Here is a 15,666-nt window from a genome sequence, read left to right on the forward strand (position 1 = left end):
AGTAAATTAGGAAACTAATTAGACAGCAGCAAGGATCGTAACATTGGAAGTTATAAAAACTAATCTTCAGCTTACTCTGTCTTCTTCCTAAAAATTCATGCAGTATTTAACATGCTAACTTCTACAATGCTCTGTGCAGAATAGGTACTCTGGAGCACTGAGTGCCTGAAATCTTTTATTAGTTTTTAAAAAAATTAGGCAAAAATGCTTATCATAATGAATCTATATTTGAAAGAAGTTTCAAACATGGGAATAGACCAAAGCAATCTGAGTGGCTCAAATCCTGAAATTTTAAAAGAAATTCCTCGTATGGGCTGCAGCCTCTACCTAACTTATATTAGTAATTACAAACAGAACATTACTAGTAATACCAATATCTAATACTATTTCTCCATTTCCTGATTTCTTACAGTTGAGAAAATGGAGTCAAGTTTGTCTGTTTTCTTCATTCATGCCTTCAGCAAGGTTTATTTTGCATGTGTTTTTTGTTTTAAACATCTTTATTGGAGTATAATTGCTTTACAATGGTGCGTCAGTTTCTGCTTTATAACAAAGTGAATCAGCTATACATATACATTGTCCCAGGCACTGGCTGAGTACTGGAGGTACAACAGTTCTTATGGCATGCTCCTCTCCTTCTAGATGTGTCCAGGCTAACAAATGGAATGATACAGGAATTAATCATTTCACTACAACTGGAAGGCTGAAAGCTGACTTGGGGTCATAAATAAAAAGGCAGAATTTATTTGTATTCATTGTCTTGGATAATATTTTCAACATGGGTGTGTTAAAGGAGGTCATTGAGAGAACTTGACCACCAGTTGACCTGTGAGCTGGACCTAGGCAATCAGAAGCTGCTCACCCCCTCCCTGGTCCATGGAATGTTCTGCCCACCATTCTCCTAGTAGGAGCAGTTTTCGAAGATGCAGGCTTGAGAGAACAATGTGTTGTTGAGATCATCAGGACAGTATACATAACTGAACCCAGTTAAGGCCCCTATATAACCTTTTCAGATTCTGGCAGCACGTGCCAAGATCTAGTTGCCTTGCGGCCGCCCAAGACAAACCTGTATGTAAGTTCCCTTCCTTATTAATTCTGTCATCTACTGATCTGGAGTGGCCTGCCTCTTTCTTTGGCCTCTCCTTGCCCTCGTGTACAGGGGCCAGGTTCAGATTTCACCTGGGAAGCTCCTGAGGTTTCAAACCAGTAGTGTGTAGGGTGAGAAGAGAAATGGTTGAGGATAGCTTGTTGGAGAGTGTCTAGATTCAAGAGACAGTTAACAGGGGATCCATCAACGAGACTAAACAGAACTGATTGGAGAAGTAGACAGGACCCAAAAAGAAATGCCTGATTCACGAGGTAGTCATACCGCTTAGTTTGCCTGAGACAGTCGTAGTTTTCTCCTTTGGTTGATGTCACTTCTGGCTAGCACCCTCTTTCACTCACAAAAGTGTTCATCCTACTGATGCACTCCTGAAGAGCCCTAAGTCCTCTGTTACAGCTCTTCATCACACATTGGTGAAGACCTATTATATTTATCTTTCTCCCCACATGAATAATGAGTACTTAAGGAAAAAGGAAGTGTCTAATTCATCTGTATTTCTAGCACCCCACACACATTTTCAAGGTAGTAGATGCTCAATGAATATCTAATTAAGGAATTACCCAGAAAAGAATGATGTTATAATTAAGATAATTTGAACTCAAAGAGTAGAGATATGATTATATATATAATACAGCACTAGCTGTAACAAGGAGACTCCAAATTTTAGTGCTTTTCCACAATGGAAAATTATTTGTGGCTCATGTGGCCCAAATTAAGCATTCAAGTGGCTCTCCTCTGAACAGTGACTTAGAAACCATGATATCTCCCATCTTTTGTCTTCACCATCTTCAGTATCCAGTAAGGAGTTCCAGAGGGGGAGAGAAATGAGGGATTGTACTCACAGTTTTTATGGGACAGCTGGAAAATGGCACATTTCCTTAGCCTGTAATCCTTTGCATATAAGGTAATGCCATTGATGTACCTATATCTATCTGCAAGGGAATCTGGAAATATGGTCTAGCTGGTGCTCAGAAAGAAACATTTTCTGCTATAATGCCAATGTATATTCACATATATTTTAAAATAATTTCTCTATAGAAAATTTCATATATATGTGTAAAATATTTATACATATATATGAAACAAATATCAAAAACCCGAGATTATCAACAGCACAGCAATTTATTTATCACCAGTTATATGTATGTCCCTGCACTAAAGGGCTTAAGTGGCTTGCAATCTATTTTGGGAGGGGAAATAAAAGAGAACAAAGAAACTAATTAACTATCCTTCATGGAGACTGAAGAAAACAGCAATAATAATGATTCCAGCAACAACAACAACAACATATTTAACACTCACACATTCGTTGTAACTCTTAATCATTGAGGGATTGCTTTCTTTAGGTATGTATTTCAGGGAGGCACTTGTCCTAACAGTGAAAACAATTACTTTCAAGTTATTTTTCTGTCAACTATTCCAAGTAAGTTGGTTAGTTACCAAAGAGAATTTTGTTTTATTACAAATTAACAGGTTTGCATTAAACTCATTCAAATATTTTAGTGTCTTTTTTCTTTGGATATTGCATATCTTGAAGCTGAATGTGAGATATTTTTGAGTCCCATCAATAGCAAGTTCAATGTAGTTTCATTTTTTTATTATGACTTTTATTGTACTTTTAAACTCAAAATAGTACAAATTTATAGGGAATATAGGAACTAGTAATAAACAACAATGTGAAAATCACCACCACCACCATCACCTAGAGAAAGCCATTTTAGAGAACTGGGATATATCTTTCTAAAATTTTTCTATAAATATAATATGTTTTGGTGTTTGTTTTTGTTTTAGTGTTGTTTTACAAAAATTAGATCACATTGTAATCTGTTTTTCCCACTCGGCATTATGTCATGAACATAATCACATATTCTTCTGCATTATTTTAACAGCCTCATAGTATTTCATAATATGATGTATCAAAATTTATTAAGCCAATCCCTCAGTACAATAATTAGATTATATCTGGTTATTCTTTATCATAAATAAGCTGCAGTGAACATCTTTTTGTTATTGAGTCTTTGCCAGACCATCTTATTGGACCATGTCTAAAATGTCAAAACCATTAGTTCCCAAATTTAAGCATACATAAGAACCATAGTGGAGACTTACTCAGACTCCCAGGCCCTAATAATAGAGATACTGATTAGGCAGATCTGGAATAGGGCCTGGGAGTCTGAATTTTAGCAAGTACCTTCTGCGATTCTCACGCAGGAAGTTTGAGCATCACTTTTTTGAGAAATAACAGCTTAGAGATGTTATAAGTACTGTCTTTTCCCTCGACCCTTGTAAAAATGTCATTTTCCTACAATAACATGAAATACATATTGTCCTGGTGATCATTTTTACATTTCTTTCCAAAATAAGGCCATTTAACCTATCACCTTCTACCGGGTAAAGTTCTGTTTCTTTTTAAAATATCATTGATACACATTGATATGGAATTTTTTAAAAGCCACTTGTTATGCTGTTTTTGAATGGAATGTTAGGATATAGACATCTATAGCTTTATCATTTTTATTATCAAGATAAAAATGCTACACTTTATTTTTAATAGAGGTTGTTCTCTCAGAAGTTACCTCTTGAGGTGGTTTTATCTAAAAGAGAATGTCACAAACCTTAAGTCTTTTATCACATGACCTGGGTTATAGAAAGCATTCCTTCAGTTACAATGCTATCTTTATAAAAAGATATTAACTTTGGCCAGCTACATTCAGTGTTTAGCTCTGCTAGACTCATCTTTTTTTCTTCTTTTCCACGTTTGTCCCAAAGAAGGATGTCTACACACTTAAGTCATTCATTAACTTCTCTTGAGAAATACGTGAGGCAAATCATGCCCTGTTAGCAGTCCCAGAGTGTGGCTGTAGTTTGCAATTCTGTCCTTAAACGAACACACAGAACTTTGTAAGCACATAGATGCTCACTTTCTCAAACTAAAAGCTAAGAATGGTACACGTGCACACGTTTTCCCTTTATTATATATATTTGCCATCTCACTAAGCACTGATTTTACCACTGGCTATTATAAAATCTGAGTATTTCAGAGCTGAAAGTAGCCTTAAGGTTCATTTTGTACAATCTCTTGATTGTATGACTAAGGAAACTAAAGTCCAGAAAGGTAAAATGACTCAACACCACATAAGTAATTAGTGGCAGAGTCAGGCCTAGATCTCTGTCTCCTGACTTAATCAACAAGGATTCTCAACTAATTTCCACTGTTTATGTAGGGCTCAATTCTGTTCATTTTTTTAAAAATGTGAGGCATAGTAAATTATGGTCAATTACTGTGTGTTCAGTTCTTTTCTGGAAGTATGCACCTTGCCAGGGACCATACTTGTTAGAGGTAGTACAGAGTAGCTATTAGTTTCAGGTTTAACTAAAATAGATTTGGGTTTGGATTTTGACTTGTAGGGTGATCAGTCATCCTAGTTTGCTTGGGATTGGTGGGTTCTCCTGAACATGGGACTTGCAGTCCTAAAAGCAGAAAGGCCCAGGCAAACAGGAATGTTGGTTACCCTACTAACCACGTGGCTGTGTGACCAGGGCATGTGATGATAAAGGTCTCTGTTTCTTTATGTGTGAAATGGGAAAAGTAATAGAACCTAACCCAGAGGACTTAAGTGAAAATTAAATGAGGTGATATATGAAAAGCACAGCACTCACTAAGTAAACCCAGCACTTGATAAAGACTCAATAACTATTAGTCATTATTATTAAACCTATTTTCTAGTTTTATTGAGATATAATTGACATACAGCAGTGTATACGTTTACTGTATACAGCATAATGATTTGACTTAAAAATATTGTAAAATAATGACCACAGGTTTAGTTACCATTCATCATCTTGTGTAGATACAAAAAAAAAGAAAAAATACTTTTTTCCTTGTGATGAGAACTCTTAGGGTTTACTCTCTTAATAACTCTCGTATATACCATCCAGCCGTGTCAACTGTAGTCATCACGCTATATATTACATCCCTAGTACTTATTTATTTTATAACTGGAAGCTTGTACCTTTTGACCCCTTTCATTCAATTTCCCCTCCCCCACACCCACTTCTCATAACCACAAAGCTGATCTGATGAGTTTGGGTTTTTTTCTTTAGATTCCATGTATAAGTGTGCTCATACAGGGTTTATTTTTCACTGTCTGACTTACTTCACTTAGCATAATGCCCTCAAGATCCATGCATGTTGTCTCAAGTGGCAGGATGTCCTGCTTTTTAAAGCCACTATTATTACTAATGTTGTTTTACAAAGCAAGTAGATTCCTCAAAGCACAGATTCTCAGAATCTAGATCTTCATATCTAGGACCTGAAATAAATAAACTTTGCGTTTAGCTTTGACGTCTTCTTTACCTTCCGGGTGCCTTCTTTTTTGTTTCTATTTATCCATGAAATTAGACAATAAAACCCAAGGCTGAATAGAAGCCACCATTGGATGTCCTTTCACACTTTTCAAGCTATAAATCAGAAAAAGACAAATTTTCTGTTTTTGGAAAAAAATATGGATGAATGAAGTATCAAAGGCAGTATAGTGCCATGAAAAGATAAAGGGAATTAGCCTGGATTATCATAATAATAGCTGCCATTTTGTTGAGTGCAAACTGTGGGCCATCTATTAGTGCTTCATACACTTTGTATCTCTGATCCAGACAATGACCCTGAGAAGTAAATATTATTATTATCCTCAGTGTTCAAGTGGAGAACCAATCTCAGTGAGCCTAAGTTACTTGCCCAAAGATGGTAGTATAGTAAGAAGTTCAACAAAGGTTCTAAACTAGGTCTGGACTCTGCAAAGTCAATGCACTTTTAACTTATAGCCAACAGGCTAATTTTGGAGAAAGTACTTTGCCTCTCTGGGCTAGTTCCTTCACTTGTACAACTCAGAAGGAAAGGAAATTGCCGTGACTGCTTATCACATAACAGGTAATGAGCTATGCACATTACATTCATGATCTCATTTAATTCTTGTGGGTAAATATTATTTCCATTTTTGTGTGTGGTGGGGGGAATGGGTGGGTCATCCTCCATCCTGACAGGGAGTCACCCTTACCAATGGAAAGGTTTTTTAGGAAAGGGCAACTCCTACTTAGTTTCCAGAGCCCTTTCCATGTCTCAGGAGATAACCGCTTCAAACAATATGCCAAAGAGACACAGTTGAGGGTGGCCAATTCTGCTCCCCTACACACTGGTCCATGGGAGAGACCCTGCCTGGCCACCCACCCAAAGAACAGAGTCACTCACCGAAGCCCTCCCTGAAACACCACCTTTGGCTCCTAAAGAACAAACAGGGTGTGGAGGATAGTGGTTTGGGACTTCAGAGGGGAGAAAGGCCACTCACACAGAGATAGAAAAGCAAAGGTTTGGCCAACAAATGTGTGCTGCAGAGACGATGGATCTATTTCCATTTTTATGGTAAAGAAACAGAAAACTTAGATTAAGCAACACTCTACAAACACAACTGGCAAAGTGGCAATGCAAGGATTCTAAAACTCATCGTGTTATCTGATAACATTTGGTGGCTCTATCATTCTGTGTATATGCATATAATAAACGTTGCCAGACTAGACTTTCCAACCACTTGGAAATAATTATTACTTATGTAGTAGTATATTTTTTCAACTAGAGTCAAAATATTAAATTTTCTATTTACAAAGTTCAGCTGTGATTTAAATATATTTCTACTTGGTACTCAGATGTTCATGTCTTTTTTTTTTCATTCCCCTCACAAAGTCTTATCATAAAACTTTGTAAAGAATATCTGAGTAACAAGTGACATATGAAAATATGTTACAAATATGGTCCTAATTATGAAGAAAAAAAATAGGACTCATTTTCTTCCTCTTTCTTCACGTATTTATGGGTATGTAATATGTCAAGATATATATATATATATATATATACATACATATATATATACACACATATATATATGAAATTTCCACAATTCATTTCATATTTGGTAGAAAAATGTTTTGATTTACTCTTGATTTCATAGAATTCATGCACAAAACTCATAAATTCTAAGATTATTGGAAATGTCAGTTAACTGTTAACAACCAAGCCATATCTGAATATACTGGTGAACAACTTTACTATTTTTAAAATAACTCTAGATTTCAGTTGTTAGTTGTAGTCTTTTCACCAAATATTTTTCTGTTAATATCATTGCTTTCTAGTTAGCATTTTTCACGTATCATTTTCCCTCAGTTTCTTTCTCCAAAAGTGTAAAGCCATCATGTAATGATAAATCATGGGACTTTTGTTGATTACTGAACTTTCTTGAACTTTTGTCTTAGGCCTCTGAGGAAACACTGCATTCCACTAATGAAGAGGAAGACCCTTTGCGAGGAATGGAACCCTATCTTGTACGGAGACTTTCTTGCCGCAGTGTCCAGCTTCCCCCTCTCGCCTTTAGACAGTTGGAACAAGCTGACTTGAAAAGTGAATTGGAGAACGCTCAAAGGCCAACCAGCCTCCCCCTGAAGATTCTACCCCTGATTGCTATCACTTCCGCGGACTCCAGTGGGTGAGTGACCTTGGCGACATTTCCCCATTTTGTATTTTAGATGGTGATGGTTATCTGGGATCTTTTGAGTTTTGTGGCTCATTGCTTGATTTGAGCAGAAGGAAAATGGGGTTTCTAGAGCCAAAAGAAAGAAGGGTGATTTTTTTTCTCAGGTAATGTTGCAATCTCTGCAGGAGGAGACGTTTTAGTGAAATTATTTTACAAGGAGGACTTGAAAAGGTATTGATGAATGATAATGAGTATCTGAAGAAGGGGACTTAGACTTGGAAATTGATCTTGGTCATAGGTAATTTAATAGAAAATTTCTTAACAAATGAGAACTAATGGACAAATTACCATGTAGGCATACATATCTGGAAATGGTAGGCAATGTTTATCGATGCAAAGCAAATTTGGAATCAAGAATAGATTGTACTGTAATTAGAATTAAAGGAAATATGCAGTTATAGTCATGAGCCTAGTAATTTGGCCTTTGCCATTTTCAGGTGTTGCTTACCAGAATACTGTTTCAGTTTCCAGCACAAGGCAGTTTTATTCTGCATTAGTATGTATAAAAGAATCAGATGCAATGAGGCCTCCAATTACAAATGTAATACTTCTAGTTCCTACTTTGCAGAGTATTTATGTTTTTATTCTTTTTCTACTGTTTACAATGGAGTTTTTACTCTTTAACAGCAATTCACTAGGTCAAATATTGTCAAAGAAAGTGAGGATAGTGGGCACATCTGTTATTTGTTTTTTTGGCCAGCTCAGCTGCATTTTAAGAAGAGAGGAGGAAACCAGTGGAACATAGGCAGTCTCTTGAGCATTTACTAGGATTACAAGAACAGAGCAATTTGTTATGCTGAAAATGTGATGCTCCCTCATTCTCTGCCAAGTTCAAGGCATGTATGTCTAGAGAGGTATCTTTTGGATTTTCCTAAAAGTTGTTAGAAAAGTGGTGGTCAGAAAAAATTTCAGCAGTAATTGTCATCTAAGCTAGTGAATTTAGCTGTTTGAATTGTTAAAGACCAGTTCAAAGCACCTATGTTATTAAAAGTTATGAGGAAACCACTACTAGGTAAATAAGAAGACAACAAATTCTTACTTTGAAGCGATGGAAAGAGGAATTACGTATGTGATGTGTTTGGGTTGTTTTTTTTCTTTTCCTTGGGATGAACCATGTATATAAATAAGACTGTACACCTGTTGATCAGACACACTAAATCAGGTGGGAATTTTATATGGCAGTTTGATCTGAGCATGCTTTGAAAAATACTGTCTCAGAAATCCAATTTCCCCTCGTCGGCGTCAACACCACTTCATCTGTGTAGAGAACAGGATTCACTGCCAGGTGTGTCAGAGGTCACCAAGTCCACCCCTATGTTGATTAATTTGCTAGGAGAGCCCAGAATTCAGTAAATAGTTGTATTCGTGACTGGGATTTATTACAGAAAAAGAATGCAAAGCAAAATCAGCAAAGAGAAAGGCACATGGGGTAAAATCTGGAGGAAACCAGATACAAGCATCCAAGAGTTCCTTCTCCCAGTAGAGTCAGACAAGATGCACTTAATTCCTCCAGTAATGAGTTGTGACAACACATGTGAAGTGTGTTCACCAGGGATGCCTTCTACCAGGGAAGCCTATTAAAAACTCAGTGTGTGTATGAGGTATTTAAGAGTCAAACTTATAGAAACAGAGTAGAGTGGAGGTTGCCGGGCCTGGGGGTAGGGGAAATGGGGAATTGCTATTCAATGGGCATATAGTTTCAATTACAAAATGAATAAGCTCCCGAGATCTGCTGTACAACATTGTGGCTATAGTTGAAAAGACTGTATTATGCACTTAAAATTTGGTCAGGAGAGTAGATCTCATGTTAAATGTTCTTACCACAATAAAAAAAATTAAAAATAAAAGATAGATTCAGTGCCCAGAATTTTTACTGGGGGGTGGTCACTGGGGCACCCTCTTCGTAGCATGTGCCTAAATTCCAGATTCCCAGAAGGAAATCAGTTGTTCAGCATAAACCACACTTTTTACACAACCAGTTTAGGCAGTTGGCCACTCTTACCAGTTAGGGAACGGTGGGAACCCTCCTGAAATCCAAGTTCACAGATGCCAGCTAAGGGCTCACCTTTCCAACAGGCTTTTCTAATGATAACAGTTGCAGGCCTAGTATAAACTCTTTTCTGCACAGCAGGTTTATCTTACAATCATTATCTTGCTTTCTCTACCTTTGAGGAAGAAGGGATTATAGTTATAATTAAAATTAAAATGAACTAATTTAAGCCTGTGTTGTATTCAATTAACTTTGGTACCTCAAAAAATTTGGTGGCTAAACATGATTTCTTTTTCAAAGCTGGTGTTATATCATGTGCCCTTAGAAGAAACTGATGCAGTATATTTAATATGCCTCTGTGTAGTTAGGCAAGGCATATAATTAAAAATCTCAGGTAAAAGCTAAGCTTATTTAATTAAATTTGAATGTGTTGCTAAAAGCAAATAGCCTCCAAGTGCCAAAGAACTTAGAGGTTCAGAATTGTCTGTATGATAGTACTTAACTTGGTTCAGAGTTTGTTTCCTTTTTAATCAAGGATCTAAGACTCAAGTATAAGCAAAACAGTGCTTACCATTTACAAATTTATTCAATATCTTGGAGGAAAGAATTTGTCTTTTAGAGAGATGAAACAAGAGTGACTTGTCTGTATCAGAAGGCAGCCAGGAGAAACCATGGATGAGAGTGGCAGAAACAAAGACTAAGGATGTCCTTAAGGGATTCCTATTATCTTTTGAAGCAAAAATAACCTAGTGGCAGGGCAGGAATAGAGACGCAGACATAGAGAATGAGAGGCTGGGACGAAGTGAGAGAGTAGCATTGACATATATACACCACCAACTGTAAAACAGATAGCTAGTGGGAAGCTGCTGTATAAAACAGGGAGATCAGCTCAGTGCTTTGTGATGACCTAGAGGGGTGTGATAGGGAGGGTGGGAGGGGGGCTTAAGAGGGCAAGGATATATAGCTGATTCACCTTGTTGTACAGCAGAAACTAACACAACATTGTAAAGCAATTATATTCCAATAAGGATGTAAAAAAAAAAGAAAGAAAGAAAGAATGAATCAAGTGAATAAATAATTGATCATTTGGTCTAAAAAATATGTATTTGTCAACTGAGTATCTGAGAAATGTAAAAATCAGAAGTATAATTTTCTGGACTATCTAAGCTTTGGAAGGTAAGCAAATGGTAAAGTTAGGGATGACATTCTGTAGCTATTCCAGTTAACCAAGAATACAAGATTCCTTCACAGCTATCGGAAAGGGCTAATGGGTAATTTAGACTATTTTAGCTAGGTTTTCTACAGCCCCATTTCCCATCATTAAAGGTTAGTTGGCAATTGTGAATCTCTGATGAGAAAGAAGACTTTTCATGCCCTTTGGATTTATTTATTTATTTTTGCTCTTTCTTCTGGGATATCAGCACATCAGACACTTGCTCTGTCGAGTATTACACAGTGGGTCTAGAGACTTGTGCTACCCCTTTAGAAAGCCATGATATGGTTTCTTAAGGGAATGTTGGTGGGCAAAAATGAATGTTATGTATGCCAGCTGTTAACTTCCTCATGAAGTGCCTGGGTCAAGAGCCTGAGTTCAAGAGGACTTCTTAAAATTAATACTTTCACAATTCTACTTGGATTTGTTTTAACCAGGCAATATGAATGTGTTCAAATGTCCACTATTTAACAATTCTCTTTGAGTATGCCTAAGGTGTTAGCTTGTGTGTGTTGTGATTTAGCAACATTTTGAAACTTTCAGTGATCACAAAACAGAATTGTAAGGCCCAGGATGCCCAGAACCTTGAATTCACCCACCAGTTAGTTTTCCATATAGGATAGGATAGGATGACGCAGGCTTTGTGGCTGTTTATTGACTCTTACTGAAGTAAGAGAGACATCTATTAATGTCTTGAAATGTTATGAACTTGGCAAGGACTTGGAATGTCATAGGTTTCTATATTTCTATCCTAAACAGTTTTCTATCCATTTACTTTCTTACAAACTTTTTATATATGTATAATTTACATGCAGTAAAATACATAAATCTTAAGTATGCATCTGGATAAATTTTATATATTTGTATACTCATGTAATCACCATGTAATTTCCTATCTTCTGTCACTAAAGATTAGTTTCCCCTCTTCTTAGACATCATATAAATGGGATCATATAGTAAATACTCTTTGTGTATGGCTTCTATCACTCAAAATGTTTTTTGATATTTATAGTGTTGGTGTATGTATCAATAGTTTGTTCTTTTTTATTGTGGTGTAGTATTCCATTGTATGAATATAACATAATTTATCTATGCGCTTTCATTGGTGGCCATTTGGGGTATTTCTAGTTTGGAACTATTATGAATAAAGTTGCTATGCACAGTTTTATACAAGTCTTTTTGTGGACATATGCAATTATTTCTCTTGGTTATATTCCTGGGGCTACAATTTCTGAGTTGTAGGTAAGCATATATTTAGTTTTACTACTGTCCAACAATTTTACAAAGTGATGTACTATTTTATCCTCCCACTAGCAATGCGTGGAAGTTCCAGTTGTTCTGCATCCTTATCAACACTTAGTATTCTCAGTCCTTTCATTTTAGCCATTCTAGTGAATGTGTAGCAGTATCTTACTATGGTTTTAATTTACATTACTCTGATGAGTAGAAATATTGTTTACCTTCTAATATGCTTATTGGCTATCTGTATATCTTCTTTTGTGCTATGCCTATTTAAATATTTATCCAGTTTTTTTTAACTTATTGATTTCTGGGGGTTTTCTGTATCCTAAACATGAGTTTTTTGTCTGTATTGTAAATGAATATTTTCTCTCACATCATGGCTTGAATTTTATTTTCTGTTTACTTTTAATATGGTGGTAATATTAAGAACCTCTGAAATGCGTGTGTGTAGGGAAAAGTGTCACAGTGAACGGTCAGGGAAACAAGGATAAGTGAGATGGCAGTGGAATTAGGCTGGAGAAAAGAGAAATGAGGATGGGCAGATAACAGGGAAAAACAGTGAAAAGGAAAAGAGTGAAGTTTGCAGGGTGGAGAAGAAAATGGAAAGGGGGAAATGGAGGCAGCTTGCTAAGGGCAAAGGAGGTAACAAGGATGACACTTAACCTGCAGGGCAATTGTCCTGAGAGAAAAGAACAGTTGATCCCTTGAATATTGAATGGTGGCAAATAGGGCATCCAAGCATTAAGGGGGCAGACAGAAAAGTTGAGAATGAAAAGACAATGTCATGGTAGACAGTGGCAGAGTAGTAAGTGGTTTAGAGTGGGGACTCCAGATAAGGTGGTCTGAATTTGAGTCTTGCATGCATCACCACTTACGAGCTATCTGACTTTGGGAAAGTTCCTTACCACTCCAAGTTTCTAATTTCTAAAGGGCAAAAATAAAAATAATGAGAGTACCTACCTCATGGTTTTATTGTGAAGATAAAATACTTGGTACTCTTTTGGCATGTTATAGCTACTTACTGTATAACCACTACTGCTACTGCTACACTTATTTGCAAAAATATTGGAGCAAATCCTGTTTGTTTTTATCAGTTTCCTTGTTAAAATTGGCCTCAAAGATCCTCTATTAATAACTCTTGGGGTAAAGATGGGTGTTCTAGCAGATTTAGGAGGCAACCAGAAATTTGTTCCTGGTTCAGAAAGCTAAGATTGTTATGGACCTGTCACATTTGTGTTAAGAAGTCTAGGTCTTGCTTTTGGCATCAGTCCTCAGACATGCCCTGCTTTCAAAGATTATTCAGTTATGTTTGGAATGAGATCAGAGGTCCTCTTCATTCCTTACTTCCTCCTTGTTTCACTTCTATAATAACCCTTGCTGACTTCAACATAGTTACCTGGTCAGAATTTTCTGGAGGAATTAGGAGCTCCCCTTGGCGTCAACTCTGGCACTGGCTTACTTTCCCTGGGTAATCCATGGACCCCCCAGATACTCTGAGGAGGGTTTAGCTTGCCACACATGGAACGCTTCTTGCACACAAGTAGGAGATTGTGGCAGCAGAGGGAGGGTAACAGGAGATAGTGCTAAATCTCTCTACCTGTGTTTTACTGCTGCATCAGCTATAATAAAATAAAAACCAAGGAGTAAGTTGTCCCCTTGTGACAGGATGACACACCTCTGGATGGATGTATATTCAGGGATACATGTGGGTGGAGAATATTACAAACACTTTCTCATCACTAGTGCCCCATTACCTGTCTGGAGAAGTACACTGTGTGCATTTGTATTACTATGTCCTATAAAAAAAAGAAAATGAAAAGAAGTTAAAGGAAGAAATGGTCACTTGGGGAAAAAAATCAACTCCCCAACATAGGAGGAAGGATTACTTTAGTCAAATAAGGCTTCATATTATAACAATCTTCCAGAAATATTTCCTTGAGTTATGTGCCATTCTCAGAGGAGCTGGTCCCAGATGCCAGTTAGACTTTGGATTCTTTGATCAGCTGCCCATCATCTAATGTTCTTGAGTACACACAGTGCCTTAGTGTGAACATAAAAAAGCTAATTTTCAACATTTTGGTACTGAATCAAAATCCAAACAAAATAAAATGAAGAGAAACAGAAGCTTGGTTAAAACAGACATTTGATTTTTCAAATTTCATCCTTTTAACTTAAGAAGGCATTGACAGTGGGCATTTCAAATTTGAAGTATTGTGGATATAAGGATTTATGAAGCTAAAGAGTTATATTTCATGGTGAACCCGTGAGACTTGCACCTTCATATTGGATATGTGCTCAAGTTTCAAGATATTTATCTGAGAAGTTCGTGCTGAAAGCGATGTGGCAGATCTATAACCCAGTAGGCAAAGATTTCTGAAATTGAAAATGGGCACACATGACTGTGATTATAAAATATCCCTTTAGAAATATGGTGTTCTTGAGCTGGATTTGGTTTTAAAAGTAATCATTGCAGAGTAATAAGGAGGCAATGTTTGCAATAATCGTAAAGATACATGCTATATAAAAAAATAATAAAACACCTGGATTCCTTTGTCTTTGATTTTTTTAAATGCAATTTATTTGTATAGTGTTTGTCAAAACTTCTCGGAATATTCACAGAACATCATAAGACTCATTTCTATAGCATTTACTCTTATTTAATTGAATCAAGTTTTACTTTGCTTTGAAACTTTTGAGTTTCAAGATTAACATAGACTCTTAAGAGTGATGGAACACTTTGCTATATAATATCTTGGTAAATGACATCTTGAATCTAATCTAAGATAAACAACTAAATAATGCTGACAGTTTTCCCTCACACATCACAGAAACTCTGAGTGTTTTATGGTACCTGTCATGCCCTAAATTTCCAGAAAGTAAAAATATTTCCAATGAATGAAAAAGATTTCCAATAAATGGTAATTTGGTTAAAATAAAGAATACGTTAATTATCAAACTCTCATTTCTTTTTCAGACTACTGTAGTGCCTTTTCATTCTCATAGTACTCTCTGGCATCCTAATTAAGGTTACTCAAATGGACTGATACCATACCACAGTATTTTGATCTCTATTTGTATGTCCGTAAAGTAACATGTACTGGGGAGGGTTTACTTTTGTAATCAAAGATTTCTATCTCACCAGGCTCCCATGTTCATAAAAACACTAAACGGAGTGGTGACTTGTGCGTTTAGCACACCGGAGCACCTGGTCCCTGTTTTCATACTTTTCTATTTCAACTTTACTTGTTTGATAGTATAGATTGGTTAGAGATCCCCTATTTTCTAAAAATGAACCTGGTGAAGCATTTAATTTACCATGAAAAGTGATCGAAGAACACGATACTGTGGCAGGCAGAGTGCAGAGCTGAATAAAAACACTTTAATTATTTCCACCTGAGAATCATCGTGTTTCAGCTCCTCAGATAGCTGCCTTTCCACAAACACTACCCTGTTTGACCATCCTTATATAATCACTGAAGTGTTTGGGGAGAGTTTCCAGTTCTTTCAACGTCATGTTCTTCTGTCTTGCAATATCATG

General features: G+C 36.5%; 1 protein-coding gene across 1 annotated transcript in view; it reads left to right on the forward strand.

Moving 5' to 3' along the window:
• PDE4D (phosphodiesterase 4D) overlaps positions 1 to 15,666 on the forward strand; it is a 1,125,373-nt gene that overhangs the window by 157,531 nt on the left and 952,176 nt on the right. Inside the window, exon 2 of the mRNA XM_082837394.1 lies at positions 7,406 to 7,635. Coding sequence (XP_082693520.1) covers positions 7,406 to 7,635 — 230 coding nt within the window. The remainder of the gene's footprint in view (positions 1 to 7,405; positions 7,636 to 15,666) is intronic.

This window comes from Leucopleurus acutus, assembly GCF_964270905.1.
Source record: "Leucopleurus acutus genome assembly, chromosome: 3".
In the NCBI taxonomy this organism is placed as follows: Eukaryota; Metazoa; Chordata; class Mammalia; order Artiodactyla; family Delphinidae; genus Leucopleurus; species Leucopleurus acutus.